Raw genomic sequence first — 27,014 nt, forward strand, 5'->3', positions numbered from 1 at the left:
TTTATCAGATACATTTTTGGTCAAAAAATATTTTTAAAGATTCAGTACGAACAAAAACATATATTTTTTCAATATTGATACTCAATACTGAATTATGATTTATCATACACTTAAATTGTTGCATTCATAAGACAAGCAACATTATATTTTAGATGAAAACAACAACAATATTGAAGTTACATGTTGTATTTCATATTACATTTTTAAAACAAGGATAATAATGTGCAGTTTTCATGAGATTGACTTGTCTATGATTTGGGCTCTATATTAAAACAGGCCAATAATTTTATTATTATTTTCTAAAAATGAATTTAATTGGCTATAGCAAGTGTACATAACCCTTCCTCTTTATTACAGTATATAGCATAGTCTAGATATTGGTCACATTGGATATGCAGATGGTCAGGATCAGTCAATGACCACGGTAAAACACTGGTCACATTAGATATGCAGATGGTCGGCATCAGTCAATGACCACGGTAAAACACTGGTCACATTGGATATGCAGATGGTCGGCATCAGTCAATGACCACAGTAAAACACTGGTCACATTGGATATGCAGATGGTCGGCATCAGTCAATGACCACGGTAAAACACTGGTCACATTGGATATGCAGATGGTCGGCATCAGTCAATGACCACGGTAAAACACTGGTCACATTGGATATGCAGATGGTGGACATCAGTCAATGACCACGGTAAAACACTGGTCACATTGGATATGCAAATGGTCAGCATCAGTCAATGACCACGGTAAAACACTGGTCACATTGGATATGCAGATGGTCGGCATCAGTCAATGACCACGGTAAAACACTGGTCACATTGGATATGCAGATGGTCGGCATCAGTCAATGACCACGGTAAAACACTGGTCACATTGAATATGCAGATGGTGGACATCAGTCAATGACCACGGTAAAACACTGGTCACATTGGATATGCAAATGGTCAGCATCAGTCAATGACCACGGTAAAACACTGGTCACATTGGATATGCAAATGGTCAGCATCAGTCAAAAGTCATGGTAATTGTCAACAGCAAGCCATGGTTAACACTGGCAAGCCATGGAAACTGATGGAAAGCAGAGGAAACCACCAGTATGAAAAAATCACCCATCCCCTATCTCTTATAACGATAAGATCTCAAGAGTTCAAAAACATTTACCTGTAATTCATTCTTTGCTTCTTTGTTCTTAATCCATGTTTTACCCTGTATCTGTGGATCTATAAGCAGTGGAAATCTAGACGACTTAGTCACAATAATACCATTCTGTATTGATAACTCATCATTTGGTAACCCTTGTAGATTCCATTCACTTACCTAGGTAATATAAACATGAAATAGCATTACGAATTACGTCACTAAGAACTAAACATTTGATTTTTACAAAGAGTATAGTATTATTATAGTATCTATACATATTTACTGAACATTTAAAAAAAAATTTAAAAGTCAGATGCATACATAACTGAAGTTGTACCGTAAAATCTGTATTAAAAGTTGCATTTCTAATAGAAGTCGCACCCATTCTTTTTGAACAACTGAGAACCAAAAATTTACCATTTCTCAAATGTGTGGATGCTCTAATAGAAGCCGCATCCATTCCATTTCATTGTATCATTTTAATAGAAGCAGCGGCTTCTAATACAGATTTTACAGTAGCTGCCAAAATGTTTTTTTTTTTTGTAGAAACGGCTAAAGTTGCCTTTTGGGTTGAACTCAAAAGTTTTATTTATTTTCACTCCTCGTACATCAAATGAGCTTTTATGTATGTAGAACTTAGCTTGCTGTAGAGTAGTAGATGACTTACTGTTGTGTTGTCAACCAGCATTTCAATCAGATTGAGATCACCAGTATATGGTATACGTCTTGTTTTCAGTTCCTTCTGCCAGTTTTTCACCAGTTTTGTTCGAAATTCTTGATTGAATGGACCAGAATAAGACAAGAATCCAGTTCCCATTAAAACATCACCAACTAACCTGTTATACAAACCGCATAAATATATAATCTTCCACATGCAGAGTTAGGATATGCAGTAGAATCCTCACATTGTTAAAGATGTTTCATAATTTGAGATTTACAAAGATAAAATTATGAAATTCTCCCTTCTAGAATATTTTGTAATTTTTACTGACTTGATATGGAATTTATTTTCGCTGAAGGAAAAAAAGTTTTTCAGCGAAAATTAATTCCAGCTAAAATAAAGTATTTCACGGTATACTAAACATATCAGCTTTCTTCCCTACCTCCCGATCTGAGCTTTGAATTCTTTACTTTGTTCAGTCCATCTTTCTTTTTCTCCTCCCAAACCGTTGATAAGAGCCGAAGCAGCTTCCATCTTACGCCTGCACGTAGCTGCATCATCAAGCAGGGTCTGGAAGGTAAGAAAACACCCAAACATGAACATGACAAAAATCAGTTAATATAATAATTAACTAACTGATTAGAAATATCTAAGAATTAGCAATAAGTATGTTGACATTTAATAAGCACATGATCTTTAGATTAAATCATATGAGCCCTCGTGAGAACACTCAGTAACAATGGTGGCAGCGGTGTGATGTAGAGTGAATCAGTAGTTCTATTAATATTGATGACACACAAAAAGATATATTATTACATGCTACTATTATTGTTTTAGTCAAAGCATCTCAAGCCTCTAAATTTACAGATTGAATGTAACATTGCATACAAGACTATCATTCATGTTATTCTTACTTGTTTCTCTTTCATTGCAGCATCATACTGTGCTTGTACAATATCCAACTCTTTCTGCTTCTCATCCAACTTTGCCTGAGCTTCATTCAAGTCAGCATTAGCAATCTGTAAACGAGCTTCTTGGACAGCCAGGTTGGCTTTAAGTGGTAACACTTCTCTGTTAATACCGTAAAATACAGCCATAGATCTCGTCCATGAACACAATCCAGCTACATCACCACAAACCTAACAAATTAAAGATAACCAAAGTTTGCAACTTATACCTCCTGGGTAGGACAAAACATAAAAAACTGCCAATAGCAACCATCAAATGAAGTCACATGACAAACAGCAATGAGAATAGTATGGCTGCACGAATAGAACAAGAGAGTCAAGAAGTCAACAATGTCATTATCAAAACAATCATTATATGTGCTGGTTTTATATGATATTCTCATTCAAATACTGTAAAATACTTTATTTCAGCTGGAATTAATTTTCCCTGAAAAGACGTTTTGGGTGTTTTGTATGAAATTTATTTTCACTGATTTTTGACAAGTTGAAAGTAAAATATAGAAAAAAAGGTATATTCGCTGGTTTTTAATTTCACTGAATCATTCCTAGTTAAAATTAATTCCAAGCAAAAATAAAAAAAGTATTTTACATTGATTGAAATCCCAATATTCTGAAGTACAATCAGCTAATAATTACTTAATGGTCTTACTTCAGATGACAGCTATGCTTTAGCAGAAAAAAATTACTGATTTTTGACTTGGAAAATGTTATGTAGAGACATAATTGACAACATACGGTGCATTTGCTACTTGAACATAGAAGACAGATTCTTAAAAACATTTTACTGGGAAAATGCACACACAATTGCACACACAGCGATTAACAAATCTAATACAGAGGAGTCCAAGATAAAATAGAGTGGATCCTAGGCATGAGTCCTATAAGTAGATAAATCAAATTGGAATACTAAAAATGCATGAAAACATAGACCTTTAAGGTCTATGATGAAATACAATTGGATTTATTTCTCTACAAAATGAGTTGATGAAGTGTCCTTAGAAACACACTGTGTTCTTTGAGAGTACTGGACTACTAGTCGTGATTGGGTCACTAATATGCAGTTCACTAAACATTACATGAATATTTCAGTGAAACTGTTTGTAATTGGAATTTCAAAATATTGCATTTTGATGTCCAAAATTCACTACTGTGAACTTGCCAGCCAACATGGTGTGTTTGCATGTTTTATCAAACATGTCTACACCATTAGAGTAAAATGTTGGAGTGATTTGCATAAACTGAGTAATAATATTGTGAGTTATTCTATTATAAAATATGAAATGACATTAGTACATGTTACAAGTTCAAAAAGTGACATATACATGTATAATCTTGATATGTAATAGCATCACCGATTAGTCTTACATTTTATTTTGAAATGAAGATGAAAACTGTGGTGGCACATTTGGCGATGCTGGAGGTAAAGTAGAAGAAACATTTCTTACCTTTTTAGCTGTTTCAAGTGTATAGTCTTCCATTTCTAAGTATGGTGCCATCAGTTCTACAGTTTCTGCATTAATGCTGTCTTTTGGGAAGTTGAGCAGGCCAGTTAAAAACCCAGAACCACCCATGAACTAAGGAAGAAAGAATTAGTTATTTATTATAATAATACCCACACAGGCATACAAGATAAGTTGTCGCGTTGCTGCAATATTGTAATTCAATTTTTGAATGGATTACTATCCTGTTTAACAACCAATGTATATTGCGGTCATAGCGAATAGTAAAAATTTTATAAAACAACACATATTAATAATTATTGGAATATAAACATTAATACCTTGAGTGCATCGCCCCATGATGGTTTCATACAAGGCCTTTCTGGGTCCTGTACCACAGTCTCAAGTCTTTTTTGAAATAAAATCAATACACAGTCCATGATTCGCATAATTAAGTGAGGTGGTTTACCAAGTTTTCTCACAGTAGCAATATGTGTTGGTTTTATAGTATTCAGAGCGGCTTCTGCTTCTTCCAATGCAGGTTTGGCAACAAGCAACTTCTCCATAGCAATCTTTTTGTCCACCTATAAAAAAAGATGTCACAACAAATCTCAGTTTGTTTATTCTTAGGTGAAATGACCAGCAAGAAAATACAATGTGTTTATGCCCCAGTTACTGTACTATTACAAATACTTACTGCAATATCATCAACTATTGCCTGTGCTTTGTCCTTGACCTTCTGTACTTGTGCCTTGACTTTCTCTGCAGCCTGGGCTTTTACAGTCACTTCAGCTAACACCTGTTGAATGTACAAAATGGCAGTGACTACAGTTTTACAAAAACATAAACAGACAATATACCGGTATTCACTCATTCTGAATCTTAATTATTATCACATTCTTTAAAATTATTAATTTACATTGGTATTTAATTGTACATGCTAAGCCACCAGTAAACAATGGAGCAACTATCTAGTACATTTAGAGGGTAGACCAAGTTGACCTTAGCCTTCGCGTTCTGGGGGAGGGGGCAAGTTGACCTGAGCTATCTCATTCAGATGGTGGGGCCAATTTGACCGGAGTCATCATCTTCAGAGGGGGCGGGGCAAGTTTACCTGAGCTATCTCGTTCAGAGGGTGGGGCAAAGTTGACTTGAGTCATCATGTTCAGAGGGTGGGGCCAAGATGACTTGAGTCATCATGTTCAGAGGGTGGGGCCAAGATGACTTGAGTCATCATGTTCAGAGGGTGGGGCCAATTTGAACTGAGCTTTTATGATTAAGATCACAAATTTTCTTACTTTCTCTGCCTTTTGTGATGCTACTTCAAGATCCTTTTCTTTGACAGCGAGTTCTTTGCTCAACTCAGCAACAGATTCTGATGCTTCTACTAACTTATCCAAACCAGTATTCATTCTATCAGCTAATTCACCAATCTCATTGTGTTTATCTGTGTAGATTTGTTTATACCCACTGATGAAGGACAAATAGGACTTTGGTGTGACATGGGTAGCACGACGGAATCTGTGAAAAAAATGAAAAAACAATGGGTAAAAAAGCTTTATTAAAGCTTTGAAGTAATCGCACAAATCGTGTTTTATATGGGTACCATGACACATATAATAAAGAATATTTGTCCAAAACCGCACCCTGTATGATATTTTGGCCCAATTTTTAACATCAATTATAGCCATGATACTGATTACAAGTTTTCAAGAATATTGTCATCAGTATTCTTACCTAGGCACACAGTGTGAAAGGAACTCATTTATTCTATAATAGCATCACAAACAGTTGAAAATTGTCAGTGTTTCCTTATGATAACAAAAACTCGTTTTTGGTCAAACTGAAACACGAGATATTGTTTTTATGTACGAGTTGATGTGACTCTCCGTCATAAGACCTTATAGGTCAAGCCAGTTATGAGCCAATCAGAATGCTGAATGGTACCAGCCAAATGTATTCAGGGATTATTTAAAACCTTAATGGAAAAAGTGATTAATCAATCTTGCTAGTGTATAATCTTTTGTCATTGATTTTGGTGAAAAAATGACATGACAAAAAATTAGTACATTTAATTTTCAGAAAATGAATAATTCATTTTTCTGGTGATAAATTTCACCAATTCATGCATGTCACATTTTTGAATAGGCATCAATGACTACAAAAAAACATAAATTAGACACAAATTTAAATTAGAAAACTTATGACATCTTTTTTAATCTTTGATCTGCACTAGATATTTTTTGTGACAAAACTGACATAGTTGTGTTAGGACTATGGTGCTTTAATTGTACGACCTGATTGAAAAGCATAACATTATTTCCCTAGATGAACATTCTCTATGTGGAGTTCATGAAACCATCTTGCTAATTGCCCCATAACAAAAAGAATGTTACCAATAAAAGACAACATACCTCTCAAAGTATTCAGTACAAGTCTCAGCTACACCATCATGAATGCTACCCATAGCTTGCACTAATTGTTTTTTCACATCACCACTACACACAATGTCATATGCAGATAGAAAGTGATCTGCTACAGCAATCAATGCATCTTTTGGCCATCGACTAAACCAGTCCATGGTACATCCAGAGATTAGACCTGGGAATTTCAATGCACGGTTACGGAATTTCTCACCAACCTGAATATGAAACATATATTGTAATAGTAAATAATTCTACACAGTATGATGAGTATTCTCCTCCAGTGCATTTCAAGCATTGTAGCCACAATGCTAGAATTTGTTAGAAAAAAAAGAATAAATTAACAATACAAATGAGCAATATGAAAATTATTATTTTCCTGGGGATGTCTAAACTAGTAAAATAGATTCTATTGCAAATGAGCCTTCTTTTGAACCATGTTCCTAAGATATCAGCTATATTTAATAGAAGAACACCAATTCTCAATTTATATGCAAATTATGCTCATTATTATTATTCACAAAACAAATCAGAATCTCAAAAATCAGTACCTGATTAGTTGGTTTACAGTTTTTTGGGATTGAAGATTTGTGAAAAGACAGACACACTGACAGTGCCACAATATGTGCTCTGATTTTTTGCTCGTTACTTGGACTGAAGTAGTTGCTGTGTATAGTTTATCGGTAATAAAACTATTTGAACTTACAGGTGAGAATCCTAGCACAACATGAAGATTCTGTTTGGCTCGTGTCAGAAAATAGTCATACAAATTTTCATTGGTTGGTGGTCTTCTGGGATACTCTTTCTTCATGACTGGAATCAATTCTTGCATTATCTCGTCCATTTCATCACGGGCAAACAAGTTAGATAACTGTAATAGAGAAAAGAATATAGTAAAGCAGAAAGAACCATACATTGCTGTTAGTATCCTTGAAATGCCATCCTATACACATGTGACAACTCTGTGGGATATTCCTCTGAATGTAGTAGCACTACATTGTTGCTCTGAAACAAAACGGATTTTCAATTTTGAGGATAAAACCATATCATGCAGAAAGACACTGAGCTTGTTTTTTTCAAATGGAATGTCAGTTATGGTGAACACAATGACCACAATTATTAGGAGAGAATAATGTGAAGTACATGTGCATTACATACCTCACCAGATGACAATACATTGTTAAGATATTCCAAGAATGACTCTTCCTTGATGTCATTGTCAGTGAAAATGAAAGTGACACCTTGTCCCTGTTGACCAGCTATCTTATATAAAACTTTCAAGTCATCCATCAAATTTGATGCATTATATGACCTGGAAAAAAATTAACATACTTTACTGAAGAATATGGCAGAAAAAATCAGAACAATTTCCATAACTTAGGTAGATTATTGATTGAAATACTTTGGTACCAATTCTAGAAAAAAAGAAAGCTTTTAAGCAGATTTTCTTTAAAAGAAGGAAATTATTTTAAAATGGCAAATTTGAAATACTGTGTGCCCTGCAAACACTTCAAGAAAGATTCACTTTGCTAAACAAATTTAAAGGGGCGCACCCCCACTCATGCCTTCTTTCTAAAATGTTTTTTACTGATAAATAAATCCCCCATAATGCACTATGGTAATAACATCCACACATACAATCATGTACTTTACCTGGTAAGTGTGATTTGAAATGTCTTGTACCCCGCAATGAATGACGCCAATCTGGTTAAGCTCTGTTTTCCAGATCCACCGACACCAACCAACAGTGCGTTACCACGCGGTGTTCTCACTATTCTGGAAACCTTAACTAAATGAGTCATGGCATCTTTGAAAAACACTAGATCCATATTAGCTCCACGAATAGTCTCATTATACAGCTGCATAAATGATATCAGTCTCTCTTCCAAAGCATGCAATGAGGGGATCTACAATAACAATTCATTCAATTAGTTTAGGACAGTATCTTTGGTAAAAAAAACAAAGTGAACAAACACACAACCAGGTGGTCCAACAAACACAGTAGGGTTTCTGATAATTATAACAGGGTCCATAGCACCAAGAGCCAAATAATTTCCAAGACTTTTCCAGACCTTTTTCCAAACTTTCCGGCATTTTTACCCAAGACATTTTGACCCTTAATTCAGGCCAACATCATCACCAAAGCTCATCAAAGTTCTGAGGATATGGTAGTTCCCTGGAGAAAATGGGCCTTTCTTAAAATGTATTAATGTAAAGACTTTTCAAAGATTTTTTTATTTTTCCTGTAATTTAAAGACAACTCAAAGACTTTCCAGACCTCGAAAAATTCAAAGACTTTCAAAGGATTTTCTCTATGCTATGGATCCTGTATAAGAACCACACATAAGCAAACATTTGCAATTGAGCTGCCTGACTTTACAATGTTATTTGTTGTCCTTGTACTTACTGGTTCATATATGTGTGGTGTATCAAACTCCATGTCTTCAGGCTCATCCCCAGTTGCTTCTGGTGCATCTCTACAAAAAACAAAACCTCATTTTTACTGCTAAATTAAGAACCGATGAAATTTCCCCAATTCTACCTTTCTAGTACTTCTAAGATGTCAACACGTTGTATTATATAGTTAAATAAATCTCACAATTTTTTTTATTGACAAAAGACTAGATCGAAATAATATCACTACTGGGAACAGCATCCCTAATGCCAATTTAGTTTTATTCAATCAGTTTGCCACCAAAGAATGTGAGGTTATTCAGAGTGGTATACTTTTTTGTCTTGTTCAAATTCAATTGAGTTTATCTTTTTTCTGTTTTAACACAACTGGTTTGTTAAGATTTAATTATAATCCATACTTAAAAACACATCTTATCCCTTTTGTTAAAAAATCTTTGATGTAGAATGTACAAAATACTAACCTGAGAAAATCAACAAAAAACATCTCTTCTTCTACGTAAGATTGAATCTGTTCTCCTAACTCTTCTCCAGCTACTCTCAACATGGTCTTGGCAAACCAATCACAATCAGGCTTATTTACAAATCTATCAGCAATCACACGTGTACATTCATGTTTCCACAATCCCATCAATGTTTTCTGGTCGTTAACCACTTCTGATATCGTATTGATCATTCCTTGCCAGATTCGAGACAAATCTCGTAGATTGAAGACGTAGTGAAATTTGGCAGGAGTTGGTAACATTTTTATCTAGAAAGTAAACAGAGCAGTTATTTTAAAGCATTGAATTTGAACATACAAGAATTTAAGATTTGTCAAGACAATCGCAGTCTACCTATATGCATACTGTATACTGGTGAACTTTCACCAATGGGAGTGTTTGATAACATGAAGAAATTTGTAAGGACAAAATTCAGTGTATTCAGTCAAAAATGTTTTTATTGCAAAATTAATCGGTTCATAGCATAAATTTATGAAATTTGAAAGTTAGATTTAATAATTAAGAAATAGAATAAGGTAATTTACAAAATACCAAAACACTGGTTTTCATTATTCCAAGATATCATTTTACTGCCATAAAACTAAAGAGGAGATGCTTGGAAGGTATTCTCTATTAATCCCATCTACTGACCTGAACACCTAAGGCCATTCAGTATGCATAAATATCCCTTATTTTTACCATGTATGTATGTTGACTGTGCCAAAAGATGAAATTAATTTTAAAATATGGGAGATATGGTGACAAGGTCATTTGCCTCATGCACCTCCTCAAACTTTTCAAGACCAATAAATTTTGTAAAATACCGGTACTTCACATTTGGTAGCTTGTTAATCCATACAGTTGAGAATCTTCCAAAAAAACTTAAAGTCTTACTTTTGTTAACTGCCACAGTCTTCTGGTGATATGTACTAATTTTTCAACAATTTCTCTCACTTCTTCAGGGAAACCTCGTTCAGCACAATAATGACCATTACCAATCACACCTGAAATATGACAATTATTATCATAATAAGTACCATAATTTAAATAATTAATTAACTCAGCAGATTTTTGACATATGTCGTTCTGAAAGCTGAACATATAATAATAGCTAGAATCATGCCATATCCTTGTTTAATATATTTGTATAAATGCATTCAGCACACACAGTAGCCAGAACGTAGTTTTTATCTTAAAATCTCTGTATAAAGAATAAACTGCTATATACACATGCACTGACAAAGATCATACTATAAGACTGGTTCCTTGCTATGTCTGAACACCAACTATTAACTAAACATATAAATCAATACATACCAAAAATTTTGTCAATTGATGGATTTGATGGTAACGAACAATTAAAGATGCAAAACTGTCTCTTGAGACGTTGAGGGATATCATTACGACCACCACCAGGTTGAATCATAGCTGCCATCATTTGAATGTCAGCTATTATAGTGAAATCACCAGGTTTATCCAAATTATAGAATCCACCAAGTTCCATCATCTGGCGAGTAATTTCATTAGTCACCTGGACAAAAAGACAAACATGAATATCTTAATTCAGTAAAGTATGCGAAAACCTGACAAATTACATTTCACTCATTTATAACACATCTATCTATAACAGCCACAAAAGTTGATGAATAGACAGTGATATATTTACCTGATCTCCCCATTCATTAATGATAGGCATGTTTATATCATCAACAAAGACAGTCATCTTTTTACCTGCTGGTGGACCATATGTGTTACCCATACGTTTGTCAACATAACTCTCAATGGTACGCTGTGGACAAAATTATTAAATTTAAATCAAATACTGCACATATTAGGAAATTCAGAAATTTATTTAAAGATCCCCATCATCACCACCACCAAGACAAATCTGCTGTAGCTTTCACAAACATATTTCTATGTTGCTAGCCTCTTAATCACTACAGAAACACACATACATAAAGGGTAATACAGGGTCCATAGCACAGAGAGCCAAATAATTTCCAAGACTTTTCATTCCATTTCCCAAACTTTCTGTCATTTTTCCAAGACATTTTGACCTTTACTTCAGGCCAACATCATCACCAAAGCTCATCAAAGTTCTGAGGATATAGTAGTTCCCTGGAGAAAACGGGCCTTTCTAAAATGAATTAATAACCATGAAGAAATTTAAAGACTTTTCAAAGATTTTTTTTATTTTTCCTGTACTTTAAAGACAACTCAAAGAATATCCAAACCTCAAAAAAACCAAAGACTTTTAAAGGATTATCCCAATGCTATTGACCCTGTAGTAAACAGACTAAATGCCTCTGACTGCTGAGATCTCATTGGGAGTGAGAGAACCACAAGAGTTTTTCTCTCAAATAGCATTCTATCATTGCATATAATGTTAGATTAAAGAATATGTAGTGTATATCAAGTAGTGAAGACTAACCTGGAACATCATTGGTGTGGTAGCTGATGAAAAGTTTAAACTCTTGGAAACATGTTCCTCTTGGTTGTATTTATTGACATATCCTTTAATCATGACTGTCTTTGCAGTACCTTGTTCACCAATCAATAACACAGCCTGGTATATATACAAACATGTTATTTCACAATCCAAATTCATTACATCAAAGTTGGAATCTATGTTGGCCTATGTCACTGAGTAAAATGTTTGAACATAGCATAGCAAAAACAAACAAATGATGTTGATTTCCACAAGAATATTTAAGATTTGTCCCAAGACCCAACAATTTTATTTCACTTCCTGTGTCTGCATGGTACCTATATTTTTTATTATAGCAACCTGTTTCCTATATTTTGACATGCATCATAGCTATAAAGTATAAGAAGATGATAGAGAATTTCTGTATTCTATAAATCCTGAATCTGAATAACTTACAATGTACATTTTATTAAAAAAAAAATCATGCAACTGTTCTGCTGTTCAGAGATTTATAAAGATAAAAGCATATTAATACAAAAACTCTAAAACAAAGCATTCACATAAAGCATGTGTACTTCATTCATCTATTATACATGTTCCAGGGCCACAATGCACCAGTCAGGTTTGGTATATTACTATAATGTATAGTGCATTTTTGCCACAGAAGTTTGGGACTACATGACAGGGCTGTGTGGCCATCTCTCTATCAAATGGCAATTTTAATACGCTATCTTGGCGTCAACCAGGCTCGGACACAAGCACCTGCGAACCTTAACCAAGGTTCCCCTTAAGTCGCATTTGTTTGTGAATGAATCCAGTGGAATAGGCCTTCCCATTGAGTCTGTAGCACACTCACCCAGGGTAGGGGGTTAACCCTTTTGATGTTCAGCCTAAGGTAGGATATGAACTTGGGTCTACCAGTCCTGAATCTGATGTGACAACCACTAGGCTACTAGTGACCGGTTACTATAATGTACTTTCCACAGTACCATATTGGATTTTGAGTCAATTCAATGCTTCATAATATGCTCACTCACAGCTTACCCAATGACTTATATGAAATTAACTCCTTATCTAACACACTGCAGTAGGTCATGCATAAATATGTCTCTCATAAAATGTAAACTTTATACACTTACTTTTGTTTGCTTGGCTACAGTGTGGATCAAGAAGTCAGTTCTAACATTATCAACATTTGGCACCAATATAGAGCCATACTCTGGGGTAGAGTCTTTTGGATAGATATACTCATCAACTTTTGTATTCCAATGTTGCCACTTTCCTGATATAACAAAACAATAGATAAGACATCAATTATAAATCATTGTCTTTAAAAAGAAATATATGGCCTTAGATATCATAAGTGGATATCTGTATATTTGATTGTATTGTGAAATAAACTTTATTATTATACATCTGTCACCGTAACGCCATAAGATATATTTATTTTGCGGTATTTTACAGGGTATTTTCATTCTTTTCATCCATATAAGGAAATGCGAATTCCAAATATGGAATAATTATGCACATAAGTGTCCTCTAATAATAAAAACAAACATGACTGCCACCAGGGTTCGACTGGACTCCACACAAAGAAGTTCTGTCTAAACTTTTTGGATTTTGGCATTCCCATGATGTGTCCTTGGAAGGAAAAGATGTATAATAATAAGGTTATTACAAGGATACCTCAAAGTATGCATGAAGACAGTACGCCCTCACATCGACCTCCGCTGCGCGTCAGTCGATACTCCCTCTGTACTGTCTACATGCATACATTGAGGTATCCTCGTAATAACCTCATATTATCAGATATATTTTATTTGTCTCCTTTCATGTATAAAGTAGTTTGTGCCATATTGCAAGATATCAAGGTCAAAATTTGTGTCCATAGTCGGGAATTTCTGAGAATTTTTTTATGTTTGTACAAAGCTTACTGCATTTTAAGACCTCATTGAGTTCACTAAATCATACACAGTCTTATTTAAAGTACACACACTTACAGACATGCCAATCCATATTTAAGACTGGATGTAAATGCAATACATTCAAATGTTGAACTAGAAATTTACATATTCACACCATTATGTCATTTATACAAAATCACTGAAAGATTATCTCCATGAGATATGGGGGGAGGGGGCATAAATTTTGAACTAAATCACAAGCTCATCAGGAGTAAATACAACACAATGTTTGAATGAATCCAGACTAGACACACCAAAGAAACAGTTTATGACATGTTGGAATTAATGTTTATATGACTTGACTCGTACAAACTTTGAGCAAAATAAGTCAACTTACGTCTAACACACACACAAAAAACAGCATGGCTGCCAAATAGCCATTTAAATAAAATAAAAAATAAGTGACCTGCAGTAACCCATGCTATGATCAGCCATGGTCAGTCAAGACATGCCTTAGAAATGGTTCAGATGTTTTTTTGAACAAAAATGGCCACTTGTCCACCAAAAATCAATGATACAAAAACATATTGACTTGTCTTTGTACTAACTTTAAACATAATGGGTTGAGTCATGTCCAAGAATAAGGACAGAAAACTCATGGATTGTCACACAAAGAAATAGAACTCAAAACATAAGTTCCCTCGTCAGACTACCATATGTGTGATGTCTGGTACATATAATTTGATAATCATGTGGCTATATTCTATGAAAGTTGATAATATTAATGGTTACGAAAATCACATGACAAAGTCTATTGAATTATTGTGACAATATGGTTGGCAAAGTAACCTACCTTCTGTAGAAACATAATAATCAAACATGCATTCATCAGACTGACTATCAATATTGGGTAAATCCAAACTGATTTCATCGTGATTCCTCAAAAATCCTTCCAACTTGATTCTGTCTTCTAATTCAAGGTATGCACCCACACTCCACATGACTACGAATGAGTATAATTTATTGAGGAACTCAGTCGTGATGTGTCCAGAATCTTTATCAAGCAATCCTGTCATCAGTGTAATGGCCTAATACATAGAAAACATAACATTGTGACTTAAAACAGTTTTATCGTTCACTGCAAACATTGTTCTGCAACACCATGTCGCTGCTTTGATTGTCATGAGATTTTTATAAAACCAAATATTTGTGAGCATTTTTGTCACAGTTTTTCACAAGTTCAGCTGACATACTTGTATAAATGAATGAGATCTTACAAAAATACATAAGGATATGTTGTTCAACTTTACTGTGACGTATGAACATCATGTTTTCATTATTTTACAAACAATACAAAGTCAATATAATCTGCACAAAACTCACACTGATAGACGGAAATATCTAAAACTGCACATTGCTGCTTTCTACAAGCAAATCAATGTTGATTCTATTCCTCTTGGTGAGTATGGTTACTAAGCAACTTAATAAATTAGATGGCGATAGTGTTATTTGTCTTATTTAATGTTACAGATTTCTTATTAGAAGTTAGGTTACCTGTTGTATAATAAATGCTTCTAGTACATCCATCTTGAATTCAAGGTTCTGAGTAACATATCTCAATATTTCAGAATAGCTTGATTCAAACAAACCCTGTAGCACAGCATTTTCTTGTGGACTGCGCTTGTTTAACCAACCCTGGGAAACAAACAGGAGTTGGTAATTAGAAACAACAGAGAGTGACACATTGCGAACAAAATGCAACTAAGAAATTTGCAAAATAATTTGAATCAACGATGTGTTATTTTTGACTTGCCTCTAGAATGGGCTTCCAATTCAATGCAGATGAACTCATATAGACCATTCCATTACGAGATACAGTAGCCGGCGAAGCATTATCAATGTTATGTACTTCAAATATAATCTTACAAAGTGGTGCCATTGGAATACGATCACCATTAGCCAATGTAAGGGTTTTATTATCATCCAATACACTGTTTAAATTTTCAATCCAGATAGCATCTACTGGCCCATCTAATACCAACCACGTATGGTCTCCTGCAAAAGATAACAATGAAAAATGTAACATAACCATGTATACTTTTTTTTTGTCCAATAAACCATTTCGCAACTTAACTCCAGGGAGTTGCATTTACTGAGTACCGGTATGTTACTGGAGATAGGACAATGCATTATGGGAAAGGGATTCAAATTTGAATTTACTGAGCATTATTGGAACAATTTTGAATCCAATAAAAAAACCTTGGTCATTATGTCTTATTTAATCTACAATTACATTATTAAATAGTCAATAATCTGTCATATTCCAAACTGAAAATGCACATTTACACCTATAATATGGTTCCCTAATAGCAAAAATATTGTATTTTTTTAATAAATGATCACCAGTCAGCCATTGTCCAACAGTTGGACAAATTTCATCAAATTCAAATGAAATATATATGTATACACATTATATTAATAGATTAATGAGAAACAGCAAACATAAATTTTCCATTCCGAATCTTTATGAATCCGACAAGATAAATAAAAGAATATATGATATTTGACCAAAATAGCATCGATGTCCAATCAAGAACCTATCCCTTACTTTTGTGCAATTTCCGTTTTGAGGTCAAGTTCGACTCTCCTCCCATCCCTTCTGAAATGTCCAAATTATCTGCCCAACTCTTAAAAATCAGGATTTTCTGAGGTGAGGTCACTGGGCACTAAATTGGTTGAATATGGTAAGTAAACATAGGAGCAATCAATACCTTTCTTAGCCCGTAATGTTTTTCTCCAGAGTGTTGAGAAAATACCATCTGTCCAATCATTAGTAGCAACATCTAATCTACCAAACATCTGAGGTGCAGTGATTGCCTTGGGGTTCATTTTCATTTCCTTGTGTGGTTCACCACAATCACCCAATGCTTTCATCAATGTATGGATACAGCATGTCTTGCCTGCACCACTAGGTCCCAATGTCATCATACCATGACGTACACGCTGTGTCTCAAACAACTGCAATAAACAAGTTTAAAGAATATCCTGTGACGTAGCGTAAAAATAACAGAAGGAAAATGGATGTCGATGCATATATGTATGCCTGAGACCGAGCTTGATTTTAGTGAAGGTTAACATGTACAATGGCTATCCTGTCCTGTCATGTCACAAATCAGACTATGGAATTGCAATAATCAAATTTCCACTCATCAGCCATTTCGAATCAGATATGCATTGAATTAAGATCATGACATTTTATTTGTGTTTCAAGTTTGAATCCAAATTCCATCCATTTTCACTCTGGTTCAGGAATTTTAAAAATATTTGATTTCAGCACATACACTGTATTTCTAACTAAAATGGATGCCAGACAGACATCCTGAATTCAAAATGGACGCCAGACAGTCATCATGAATACAAAATGAATAAAGTTTGAATGTGATCAGTGCAGACACCAGTCGGCCATTTTTAATCTGCATTCTATCAATCCATATTTTTTGGACTTTATCCAAGCAAAGAACTAAAATACATAATTTTTCTCACCTGTATGATTTTAAGTATCCATGTTGGATGATTGACAAGTCCTGCTTCTTCAACTCTTGCACGAATAGCACTCTCTAGTTCCGGATAACCAGCTTTATCTAACGTGATACCAGGGAACAGGTCACCAATCAAAGACAAAAACAATGGTTCATCTTCATCCACCTGTCATCACAGATACAATGTTAGCATAATTCATAGTGACAAGTTAATTCCAGGATCAGGTCAACATCAAATTTTATCTTGCAAAGATTTGTAATATGAGATTTTTTTTTTTTTAAATGTATTTATTATTTACAATATTTGTAGTGCATGCTTAGGTAACATAGTTCATATTAGGTACAAATAACAGACAGTTCCCTCTATTCATCACAAATTCACAAAATAGTCTTGTTTATAGTCTGCACATTCCTTCAGAAGATTGGGGCAAAAATAGCAAAATTTTTTGTCAGAGTAAAAACTGAAAATTGACTCAAATTTTGTCTGTTGGCTCCAAAATTAGGGTTCATTACCAGAAATATTAAAGAATATAAAAAAAAGTGCAGAAAAATTTGAGCGAGAAAGTCTGGTGGTGAAAATGTTAAGAAGTGTCAAACATTTATTTAATACATGTACGTACAAAAAATGGAAAAAGTAATGATGTATTTGCTTTTCTAACACATGGTCATCTGTGTTATAGAAAATTATTCAAAAAAATACAAAATATAGAAGAATGGCTAGAATATTTCTTTTCATAAACAAAATCGTTTATCTTCATTATGGTTGAGTCGAGTTGTGATTTAGGGGTTCCATTCTAAAATTTATTATAATAATGGAAAAAACAGAATGAATGTAATGTGAAAATAAGCACTATAATCTTACCAGTTTTGATAAATTCATGTCCCTCAATACTCTCATTACAATAGTACTTTCACTGTCTGTGGGTGAAATCCTCTTGGCTGCACCCAGGGTTCTTAGTACAGACAAGATGTTACGTAGACCAAAATCATAGTGCACCTTAGAAGATAAAACAACATCCAGATAAAATTATCTAATCACGTGTATGTAGTGTGAGTTATAACAAAGCTAAAAGATATCATAATAAATTTCAACCGAATCACTGAGAATGAGAAACAAGTACAATATCACATCAAAGTATGGGTTTGGTTAACAAGTTAAAATAAGAATTTCTGAAAAAAACTTAAATCCTTGATATAATTTGGTGAGTAAATCATAAAAAGTAAATAAAAGTAAAGGCACTTCCATAAAAACAGCTGTCAATTCACCCATAGCATTACTAATTAAACTTTCAAATTGAAAACTGGTCAAAATACAACTGAGGTTCACAATTCAAAAACTAGTTTAAGTATCGCCAGTTTCTTCTTTGAACTTTCAAATGGCCAATTAAAGAAAAATATTTTGTAGCTAATTTATAATCAATTTCTGTGTCAAATCAAGTATGTTAGCCACATTCCATCCTTATTTAATGAGGATACTGATAACATGTCACATAGTTTTAATTTTCTGGAAAAATGCTTTGTAAGGAAGTATGTTACATTATCAGGCAGGAAAACGACATTCAATGACAGAAAAATCAAATACTCATTCTTAATAATTTAAAGTGATACCTGTTTTGTCAGCTGTTCTTCACATAGCTTGTACAGAGTGTAGAACTTCCTAGCCAAGATGATATTTTCCATGAAACCACAGCTAGCCAGTTTGACACGAATAATAATCTGTCTGTCTGGCACCATCATTGCCACAGTTCTGAAATTGATTTTCAGATTTTCTGGGAGTTCTTGGCGCCCAGCATATCCAGGATTCTGAAATGATCAAAACAATATGAAATGTTTCTGGGTTTATATATGATGTTACCATGGCAGGATTTTGGGGGTATGGATATATTTCTGAAATCAATTGAATGATGGTCATAGCAGTTGTGTTGGTATTTTATTCTTGGAATTGGGATGCTCAATATTTTAAACTTTAAACCCAAGCACAACAAGTAATTTTGACAATTATTTGAATTTACTAGATTCTCAGTAAATGTGCAACAGGTTTTTCAACACGTCTCTATTGGTCTATCACTGTTGTATAACTAATATAAGCCCTCTCTAGTTCTGACAAGAATGTGGTTTTAACCATTCAGAAAAAAGTCACATATGACATGTATAAAATGGTATAAAATTGTAGCATATATTTGTATCAAAGAGATATACCGATTTTGATCAAATTCACACTATGACTGATTTTGAGGTGATGGGGTACATGAGTAGGCTTTATACAGTATAATACATACCATTGTTAGGAAGATACCAAATTCAGGATTCAAATCTACATTGTCACCATCAGTGAAGATAAAGTTCTTCTTTCTTTCTTTTTTAGCACCCAGCACAATTGCAATCTGCTGTGCTGCTACTGATAATACTGGTAAATCGATACGATTAAACTCATCAAAACAACCCCAACTACCAGATTGAGCCAAACCTGACAAGAAACAAATTATGTGACAATGCAACCTCTCAAAAAACTAGTGACGATGTTGCTGGCTGAGTATGTTATTTACTCTATTCAAAACTCATCTCTAATAGAGATGCATAAAACAAACATTATACTGGTTCTTCAACATGTGACTTTAACTATAGCACATGTGCTACTATAGAACAAATATGGTAGGGTCCCTTTAGTTTCCAGGGCAGTCACAGTAAACATTTCACTGGGGTTCCTTCAAGTCGCATTGATTTTTAATTTCTGACAGCAAAAATGTAATTGAGACTTTGTGAACCACAAAATGGTATGAGTAGTTTTATTATTTTTGATGTTGTTACAATAAATTGATTATGCATTGTTTTTGCCCTCAGTATACATTTTCCGTTACTTCATTATATCTGGAAGGTAGACTCAACTAACTTAACAAAGTTAACTTTTATCTCCCAGCCATATCAGCATTGTAATATATTTCTGTAATGTAACTTTCAATAATTCAATTTATGTAAATTGTACATATATATAATGGCAATAAAATGTACTGTAATATTAATAAATCTCTTAAACATTATAGGTGGTCAACTACCTTTAAATATACGACCAAGACCACGGTAATCCATCTGATCAGAACAATTGAAAACCACTACATATTTGCCCAATGCTCTTCCCATATCTTTAGTAGTTTCAGTTTTCCCAGTACCAGCAGGGCCAGCTGGAGCACCTCCCAAACTCATCCCAAGGGCTTGTGCTAAGGTGATATAGCATCTAAAGTATAAAATAATGTGTATGGTATAACATTAATGGAATAATCAACAGCACTAGGTGGATTGTAAGCACAACAATGGCTCTCCTTGAACGATTCGGTCAAGTACTGTTCCGACTGATGAAGGGTTCAACATAGAACCCGAAACAGAACCATCACACTAGTGAATAAACCTATTACAGATAAATTTGAGTGCTGTATCGACATAGGCTTTCTTCGTACTCAGTTTCGTATTCCATTATTGTTTCCGTGTTTATTTCTATCAGGATCACACCTGAAAATTATTTTAACACAGAATGTTGCATCTGTTACGTATTTAGTTAGCTAATGCAATACTGCCCTCAGTCGGTGAAATGTTCGTCAATCCACCACCCCCATCAATATTTAGTAATGTATGTGTTATTTGGAAAACCAAGGAAAAATCAATTATATGTAAACGTTACCTGTCAGTAAGTGGTGTGATTACAAGACGTTCAGTACATCCCAAGAACTCATTCTGGTAAATGAAATCAACATCCGTAATGGATACAATCATTTTGTCATTGTCTTCATTGAAATAAAACCGACTTTGTTTCAACCACTCAAAGTCAGTTGGTGTTCTGATATGCATGCGACACTGTAATTAGAAAAAGTTATATGTAAAGCATCAATTGTATTCAATGTACACCTGTTAAATAGCAATATATTTAGAACAAACTTGGGCAAGATCTAAAACTGGTTAATAAAATATTCATGTTTTAAAATGACTGTCAGAGTTTATGTAACAACACAACAAAGTGCATCAACTGAATCGCACGGTTTCACGAGCCCGATGTAAACATACTCTCTCATGAACCCATGTGGGATTGCATGCATGCACCCAATCAATGGCATAACATGTGGCATAACATGTGACAACTGGTCATAAATATAATGTAGCGTTGTGTTGCCAATCGAGAATATTCGCCAATGTAATTTTTGGGGACCATTCCACAGTTTCCACTTGCCAGGATAGTAAAATATCAAATCAATCTCTGGCTGGGAAAAAACCATCTACGTACAATTTTGCCTGTGATACAGCTATAGCCACAATGGACAATAAATTGAAGAAAATATCTCATGTATTGCCAGAGAGGGCGCACTTAAATAGATGTTTGCTATGTACCATCTGCCAAGGTCTAGTGGTTAGGCGATGGCTGAATAAATGAAACTTGACTAGCGAAGATGAACAAAGTTTTATGCCAGAGTTAATGAGAATCACAATAACAAAGACTAACATTTTCCTTCATCTAGCAAGGTGACATAATTATATAATCCAGTAATAAGAGCACCTACCAGGTCATCAAATATGTCCTTTTGATGTACATGAATGGTGATCAACGTCTCATATTTGGTTCTTTCAACTTTAGTCAATTCTTTGGTTGTCATGTCAATAAGCGTGTTTAACAACTCCAAAAATGCTTGGTTGGTTTGAGACATAACTTTACGATCATATTTAGCATTAGTCAATGCTTCCTGTGCATCCCTGGTCCAGACCATTTGAATTCCTAGCAACCCAACCTAAAAATTAAAGATTATCCTTTAATAATTCAAACATTATAGTCATATTTTATGAAGCTTATCAATGAAATATCAGAGGACACTTTGAGGTAAAAATACTTCCTGTCTATATAATGTTGTGATTTCCTTTGATTTAAAGTAGTCTACCATGTTGATCATGATTTAACAATCACCAATACATGTAATAGTAAAATAAGCACAACTTTATCTCTCTACCACCTTTCTTTCAGAGAACTAAGCAGATGTCATACGTGGTAGACTCACACACAGTAGAATATCTCTGCTGCAATAAAGGTCACAGTGAAATGATATTTGACAGTAGTATACTTACTTGTGATGGGTAAGTGTTCAAAAACTCAATAAGATTAAAGCTAGGATCCTGTACAGCCATGGCTGCAGTACGGATAACAGTGTGCAATGAATGTTGTGCCATTTTCAATAAACTCATCAACCATATCTCGACATTGCCCTCAGCACGGACTGGTTTCTCCAACTAAAACAAAAATAACAATAAATTTGACCATGTTAAGACGGAAACCTACTCACAATGTTTGAAAAAATCAGATGTTCATTGGTTTATTTTGTATAATCAGGATGTGACATTTTTCAGTGTGTCAAAGAACAGTATTTAGGGAAAATTGGGTATATATTATTTAAAAATATTTTTTAGAAAAATTCTATAAGAACACAATGTTGAAGCAAAATAGCATTTTAAAAAAAATCAGATTTCTGAAATAATTCAGCATAAGTCACGGTTTATGTCACCTGTCTAGAATTTCAGATATGACATAAAATTCCCACCAAAGGTAAAAGTGTTACTGACAAATTGACCAGGCACTCTTAAGGTTTCTCATATGTAAATCAGTTTATTCCTTTTGGGGATTGAGGCAAGAACTGCCCAGGGAAGATGGGGGTTGGGGGTTGGGGTAGTAATCATAGACATTATAATAATGTGATCTTTGGCAGTGTATAAAATACATTATTCCTAACTCTTGAAACTAAAATTGTCATCTAACTGTAAGAACGTTGCTGATTGGCTCCTGAGTTGAAAGAGGATTTTGGTTTTAACAACACCGAGGAAAGTGTTCTATGTTCTTCATGTAATTAGGTGTTCGTATGCAAGGGATTTTTCCACACAAAAACAACGAATTCGGCCAAATTTTGTTAGCAGTTGGCTTACTATTACCCCAACGGATCGTCTGACTGTGAAAGATTGGTATTCTGATTTGTATGAATCTGAAAAACGTGTTTCACAACTTGTCTCTTTATTTAGTGTCATGTCGTATTCAAGATGGCCACCCCCATATAGTAAATATCACATTTATTTTATCATGACCTGTGCGCCAGCTGACTGTGTGTGAAATATAATCACTGCATGATATTGAACATACTTTCAAAATTCAACAGAAATTTGTTTTCATTTCACTCACCTCAATGGTTTCTCCTTCAGATGAGCAGATGGCAAGCATTTTGTCATAATCTTTATCATGAAACTTTACTGTCTTGATATTATCAAAAACACTTAGTAAATGAGCCTGAATGGTGTGGGAATCACTGGCTTGACCTAAAATCTCCAACAATGCTGGATCAGAAACGAAGAAGAATCTTGGGAATAGTAAACGTTTCTTCTCAAGGTACCTGATAGTTGAAAGAACAAGATTGAAAAAAGATATAAATATTGATGGTTGGTTACTTTCATTTTATTTGCTACTTTATTTGAAACAAGCAGCCTGTTTGCTGGTACAGTGGCTTGGGCTCTCTCTATAGAGTCTATGGCACACTCACCCAGGGTACAGTGGCTTGGGCTCTCTCTATAGAGTCTATGGCACACTCACCCAAGGTACAGTGGCTTGGGCTCTCTCTATAGAGTCTGTGGCACACTCACCCAGGGTACAGTGGCTTGGGCTCTCTCTATAGAGTCTGTGGCACACTCACCCAGGGTACATTGGCTTGGGCCCTTCCTATTGAGTCTATGGCACACTCACCCAGGGTACAGTGGCTTGGGCTCTCGCTATAGAGTCTGTGGCACACTCACTCAGGGTACAGTGGCTTGGGCCCTTCCTATTGAGTCTATGGCACACTCACCCAGGGTACAGTGGCTTGGGCTCTCTCTATAGAGTCTGTGGCACACTCACCCAGGGTACAGTGGCTTGGACCCTTCCTATTGAGTCTGTGGCACACTCACCCAGGGTACAGTGGCTTGGGCTCTCTCTATAGAGTCTGTGGCACACTCACCCAGGGTACAGTTGTTTGGGCCCTTCCTATTGAGTCTGAGGCACACTCACCCAGGGTACAGTGGCTTGGGCTCTCTCTATAGCGTCTGTGGCACACTCACCCAGGGTACAGTGGCTTGGACCCTTCCTATTGAGTCTATGGCACACTCACCCAGGGTACAGTGGCTTGGGCTCTCTCTATAGAGTCTGTGGCACACTCACCCAGGGTACAGTGGCTTGGGCTCTCTCTATAGAGTCTATGGCACACTCACCCAGGGTACAGTGGCTTGGACCCTTCCTATTGAGTCTATGGCACACTCACCCAGGGTACAGTGGCTTGGGCTCTCTCTATAGAGTCTGTGGCACACTCACCCAGGGTACAGTGGCTTGGACCCTTCCTATTGAGTCTGAGGCACACTCACCCAGGGTACAGTGGCTTGGGCTCTCTCTCTATAGAGTCTGTGGCACACTCACCCAGGGTACAGTGGCTTGGACCCTTCCTATTGAGTCTGAGGCACACTCACCCAGGGTACAGTGGCTTGGGCCCTTCCTATTGAGTCTGTGGCATACTCACCCAGGGTACAGTGGCTTGGGCCCTTCCTATTGAGCCTGAGGCACACTCACCCAGGGTACAGTGGCTTGGGCCCTTCCTATTGAGTCTGAGGCACACTCACCCAGGGTACAGTGGCTTGGGCGCTCTCTATAGAGTCTGTGGCACACTCACCCAGGGTACAGTGGCTTGGGCCCTTCTTATTGAGTCTGTGGCATACTCACCCACGGTACAGTGGCTTGGACCCTTCCTATTGAGTCTGAGGCACACTCACCCAGGGTACAGTGGCTTGGGCCCTTCCTATAGAGTCTGTGGCACACTCACCCAGGGTACAGTGGCTTGGGCCCTTCCTATTGAGTCTGAGGCACACTCACTCAGGGTACAGTGGCTTGGACCCTTCCTATTGAGTCTGAGGCACACTCACCCAGGGTACAGTTGTTTGGGCCCTTCCTATTGAGTCTGAGGCACACTCACCCAGGGTACAGTGGCTTGGGCCCTTCCTATTGAGTCTGAGGCACACTCACCCAGGGTACAGTGGCTTGGACCCTTCCTATTGAGTCTGAGGCACACTCACCCAGGGTACAGTGGCTTGGGCCCTTCCTATTGAGTCTATGGCACACTCACCCAGGGTACAGTGGCTTGGGCTCTCTCTATAGAGTCTGTGGCACACTCACCCAGGGTACAGTGGCTTGGGCCCTTTCTATTGAGTCTGTGGCACACTCACCCAGGGTACAGTGGCTTGAGCCCTTCCTATTGAGTCTGAGGCACACTCACCCAGGGTACAGTGGCTTGGACCCTTCCTATTGAGTCTATGGCACACTCACACAGGGTACAGTGGCTTGGGCCCTTCCTATTGAGTCTGTGGCATAGTCACTCAGTGTACAGTGGCTTTGGCCTCCCTATTGAGTCTGTGGCACACTCACCCAGGGTACAGTGGCTTGGGCTCTCTCTATAGAGTCTATGGCACACTCACTCGATGTAAGATGTAGAGATTGACTCATTTAAGGTGTTCAACCCAAGGTGGATTGTAAACTTGGGTCAACTAATCAAGAGTTCAACATCTACTATGTATCTGGATAACCAACGCTAAATCAGATGTTAAATTCATACTCACCCAGTCAATGACTTCTGACATAGTTCTAACTGTTCTAAGAGATGTGGTAGTAGCTGACCCATTGTCTCATCACCAACACAACACTGGACGACATTGGCATTCTCGTGGGCACGAGTCATAATCTTCACCCATGACTTGTCAATTTGTGAGAATCTCTTAGCTTCTTTAGGTAGTTGTTTTGCGATATCACCACCTACAAATACAGCTTCCAGGTAAACCCATAGATTTTGTACTTGCATCCAGTTTTCAATGATGTCTGTGGTGTTAGATAGGTTAGCAACCCACAGTTGAATTGTTTTCTTAAATGGAACATTGTACCTAGAATCAAATAAAGAAACAATGATGCATTATTATAATTTTTTGCAATAAAGTTTAATATTCTCCTTTATATGCCAAAGTTTTGTATATTTGTTTACTATAACATACACGTGCAAGAAAATGGGTGCATATAAACAGTACTGTTGTTAATATAAACTTGTAAACCATTACAAAACCAATTTACAAGCATTTATAGCACATGTGATTAACAGATATGATGTAATATAGATGAAGTGATATCTTCACTCACCGGTTGCTAAGCAATGAACCAAGTATCATCAAACTGTCTTCCATAAGGCTGATAATCTCAGTAGTATTGTCTCCTCTAAGAAGCAATTCACCACGATTCTTAAAGTTAGCAAAAGTAAGCAATTGCATATTCCAGTCACCAATAACTTGTTTTAATTTTGCTTCAATATCCTTCTCTTTCACAGCTGAGATACATATGTCCTGTCAGACAAATAATATTAACATTTATTTATCATAGTATATCTCATCATGGCCCTCTATGGCCACTAAGAATGTTAAGTGAGTATGCCACAGAGGGCGCCCTTATATTTAATAATAGTTCCCAAAATGTCCTTAGCATGAATAAATTCCCCTCTTTGCTGTCCCCAAAATCTGCTGTTGTATTTCCAATACAAAT

General features: G+C 35.9%; 1 protein-coding gene across 1 annotated transcript in view; it reads right to left on the reverse strand.

Moving 5' to 3' along the window:
• LOC100370810 (dynein axonemal heavy chain 5-like) overlaps positions 1 to 27,014 on the reverse strand; it is a 66,601-nt gene that overhangs the window by 14,590 nt on the left and 24,997 nt on the right. The window contains exons 24-57 of the mRNA XM_085500509.1: positions 26,619 to 26,818; positions 26,051 to 26,368; positions 23,604 to 23,811; positions 22,505 to 22,666; positions 21,949 to 22,173; positions 21,078 to 21,250; positions 20,458 to 20,636; positions 19,684 to 19,871; positions 19,013 to 19,207; positions 18,267 to 18,401; positions 17,409 to 17,570; positions 16,637 to 16,883; positions 15,679 to 15,920; positions 15,420 to 15,560; positions 14,719 to 14,953; positions 13,101 to 13,243; positions 11,965 to 12,099; positions 11,200 to 11,322; positions 10,851 to 11,064; positions 10,428 to 10,537; positions 9,516 to 9,802; positions 9,047 to 9,116; positions 8,293 to 8,546; positions 7,798 to 7,951; positions 7,346 to 7,510; positions 6,631 to 6,857; positions 5,515 to 5,737; positions 4,914 to 5,015; positions 4,558 to 4,800; positions 4,223 to 4,351; positions 2,724 to 2,948; positions 2,252 to 2,379; positions 1,816 to 1,984; positions 1,170 to 1,325 (exon numbers count right to left, since the gene is read on the reverse strand). Coding sequence (XP_085356635.1) covers positions 1,170 to 1,325; positions 1,816 to 1,984; positions 2,252 to 2,379; positions 2,724 to 2,948; positions 4,223 to 4,351; positions 4,558 to 4,800; positions 4,914 to 5,015; positions 5,515 to 5,737; positions 6,631 to 6,857; positions 7,346 to 7,510; positions 7,798 to 7,951; positions 8,293 to 8,546; positions 9,047 to 9,116; positions 9,516 to 9,802; positions 10,428 to 10,537; positions 10,851 to 11,064; positions 11,200 to 11,322; positions 11,965 to 12,099; positions 13,101 to 13,243; positions 14,719 to 14,953; positions 15,420 to 15,560; positions 15,679 to 15,920; positions 16,637 to 16,883; positions 17,409 to 17,570; positions 18,267 to 18,401; positions 19,013 to 19,207; positions 19,684 to 19,871; positions 20,458 to 20,636; positions 21,078 to 21,250; positions 21,949 to 22,173; positions 22,505 to 22,666; positions 23,604 to 23,811; positions 26,051 to 26,368; positions 26,619 to 26,818 — 6,267 coding nt within the window. The remainder of the gene's footprint in view (positions 1 to 1,169; positions 1,326 to 1,815; positions 1,985 to 2,251; positions 2,380 to 2,723; positions 2,949 to 4,222; positions 4,352 to 4,557; positions 4,801 to 4,913; positions 5,016 to 5,514; positions 5,738 to 6,630; positions 6,858 to 7,345; positions 7,511 to 7,797; positions 7,952 to 8,292; positions 8,547 to 9,046; positions 9,117 to 9,515; positions 9,803 to 10,427; positions 10,538 to 10,850; positions 11,065 to 11,199; positions 11,323 to 11,964; positions 12,100 to 13,100; positions 13,244 to 14,718; positions 14,954 to 15,419; positions 15,561 to 15,678; positions 15,921 to 16,636; positions 16,884 to 17,408; positions 17,571 to 18,266; positions 18,402 to 19,012; positions 19,208 to 19,683; positions 19,872 to 20,457; positions 20,637 to 21,077; positions 21,251 to 21,948; positions 22,174 to 22,504; positions 22,667 to 23,603; positions 23,812 to 26,050; positions 26,369 to 26,618; positions 26,819 to 27,014) is intronic.

This window comes from Saccoglossus kowalevskii, chromosome 6, assembly GCF_978046115.1.
Source record: "Saccoglossus kowalevskii chromosome 6, keSacKowa6.1, whole genome shotgun sequence".
In the NCBI taxonomy this organism is placed as follows: domain Eukaryota; kingdom Metazoa; phylum Hemichordata; class Enteropneusta; family Harrimaniidae; genus Saccoglossus; species Saccoglossus kowalevskii.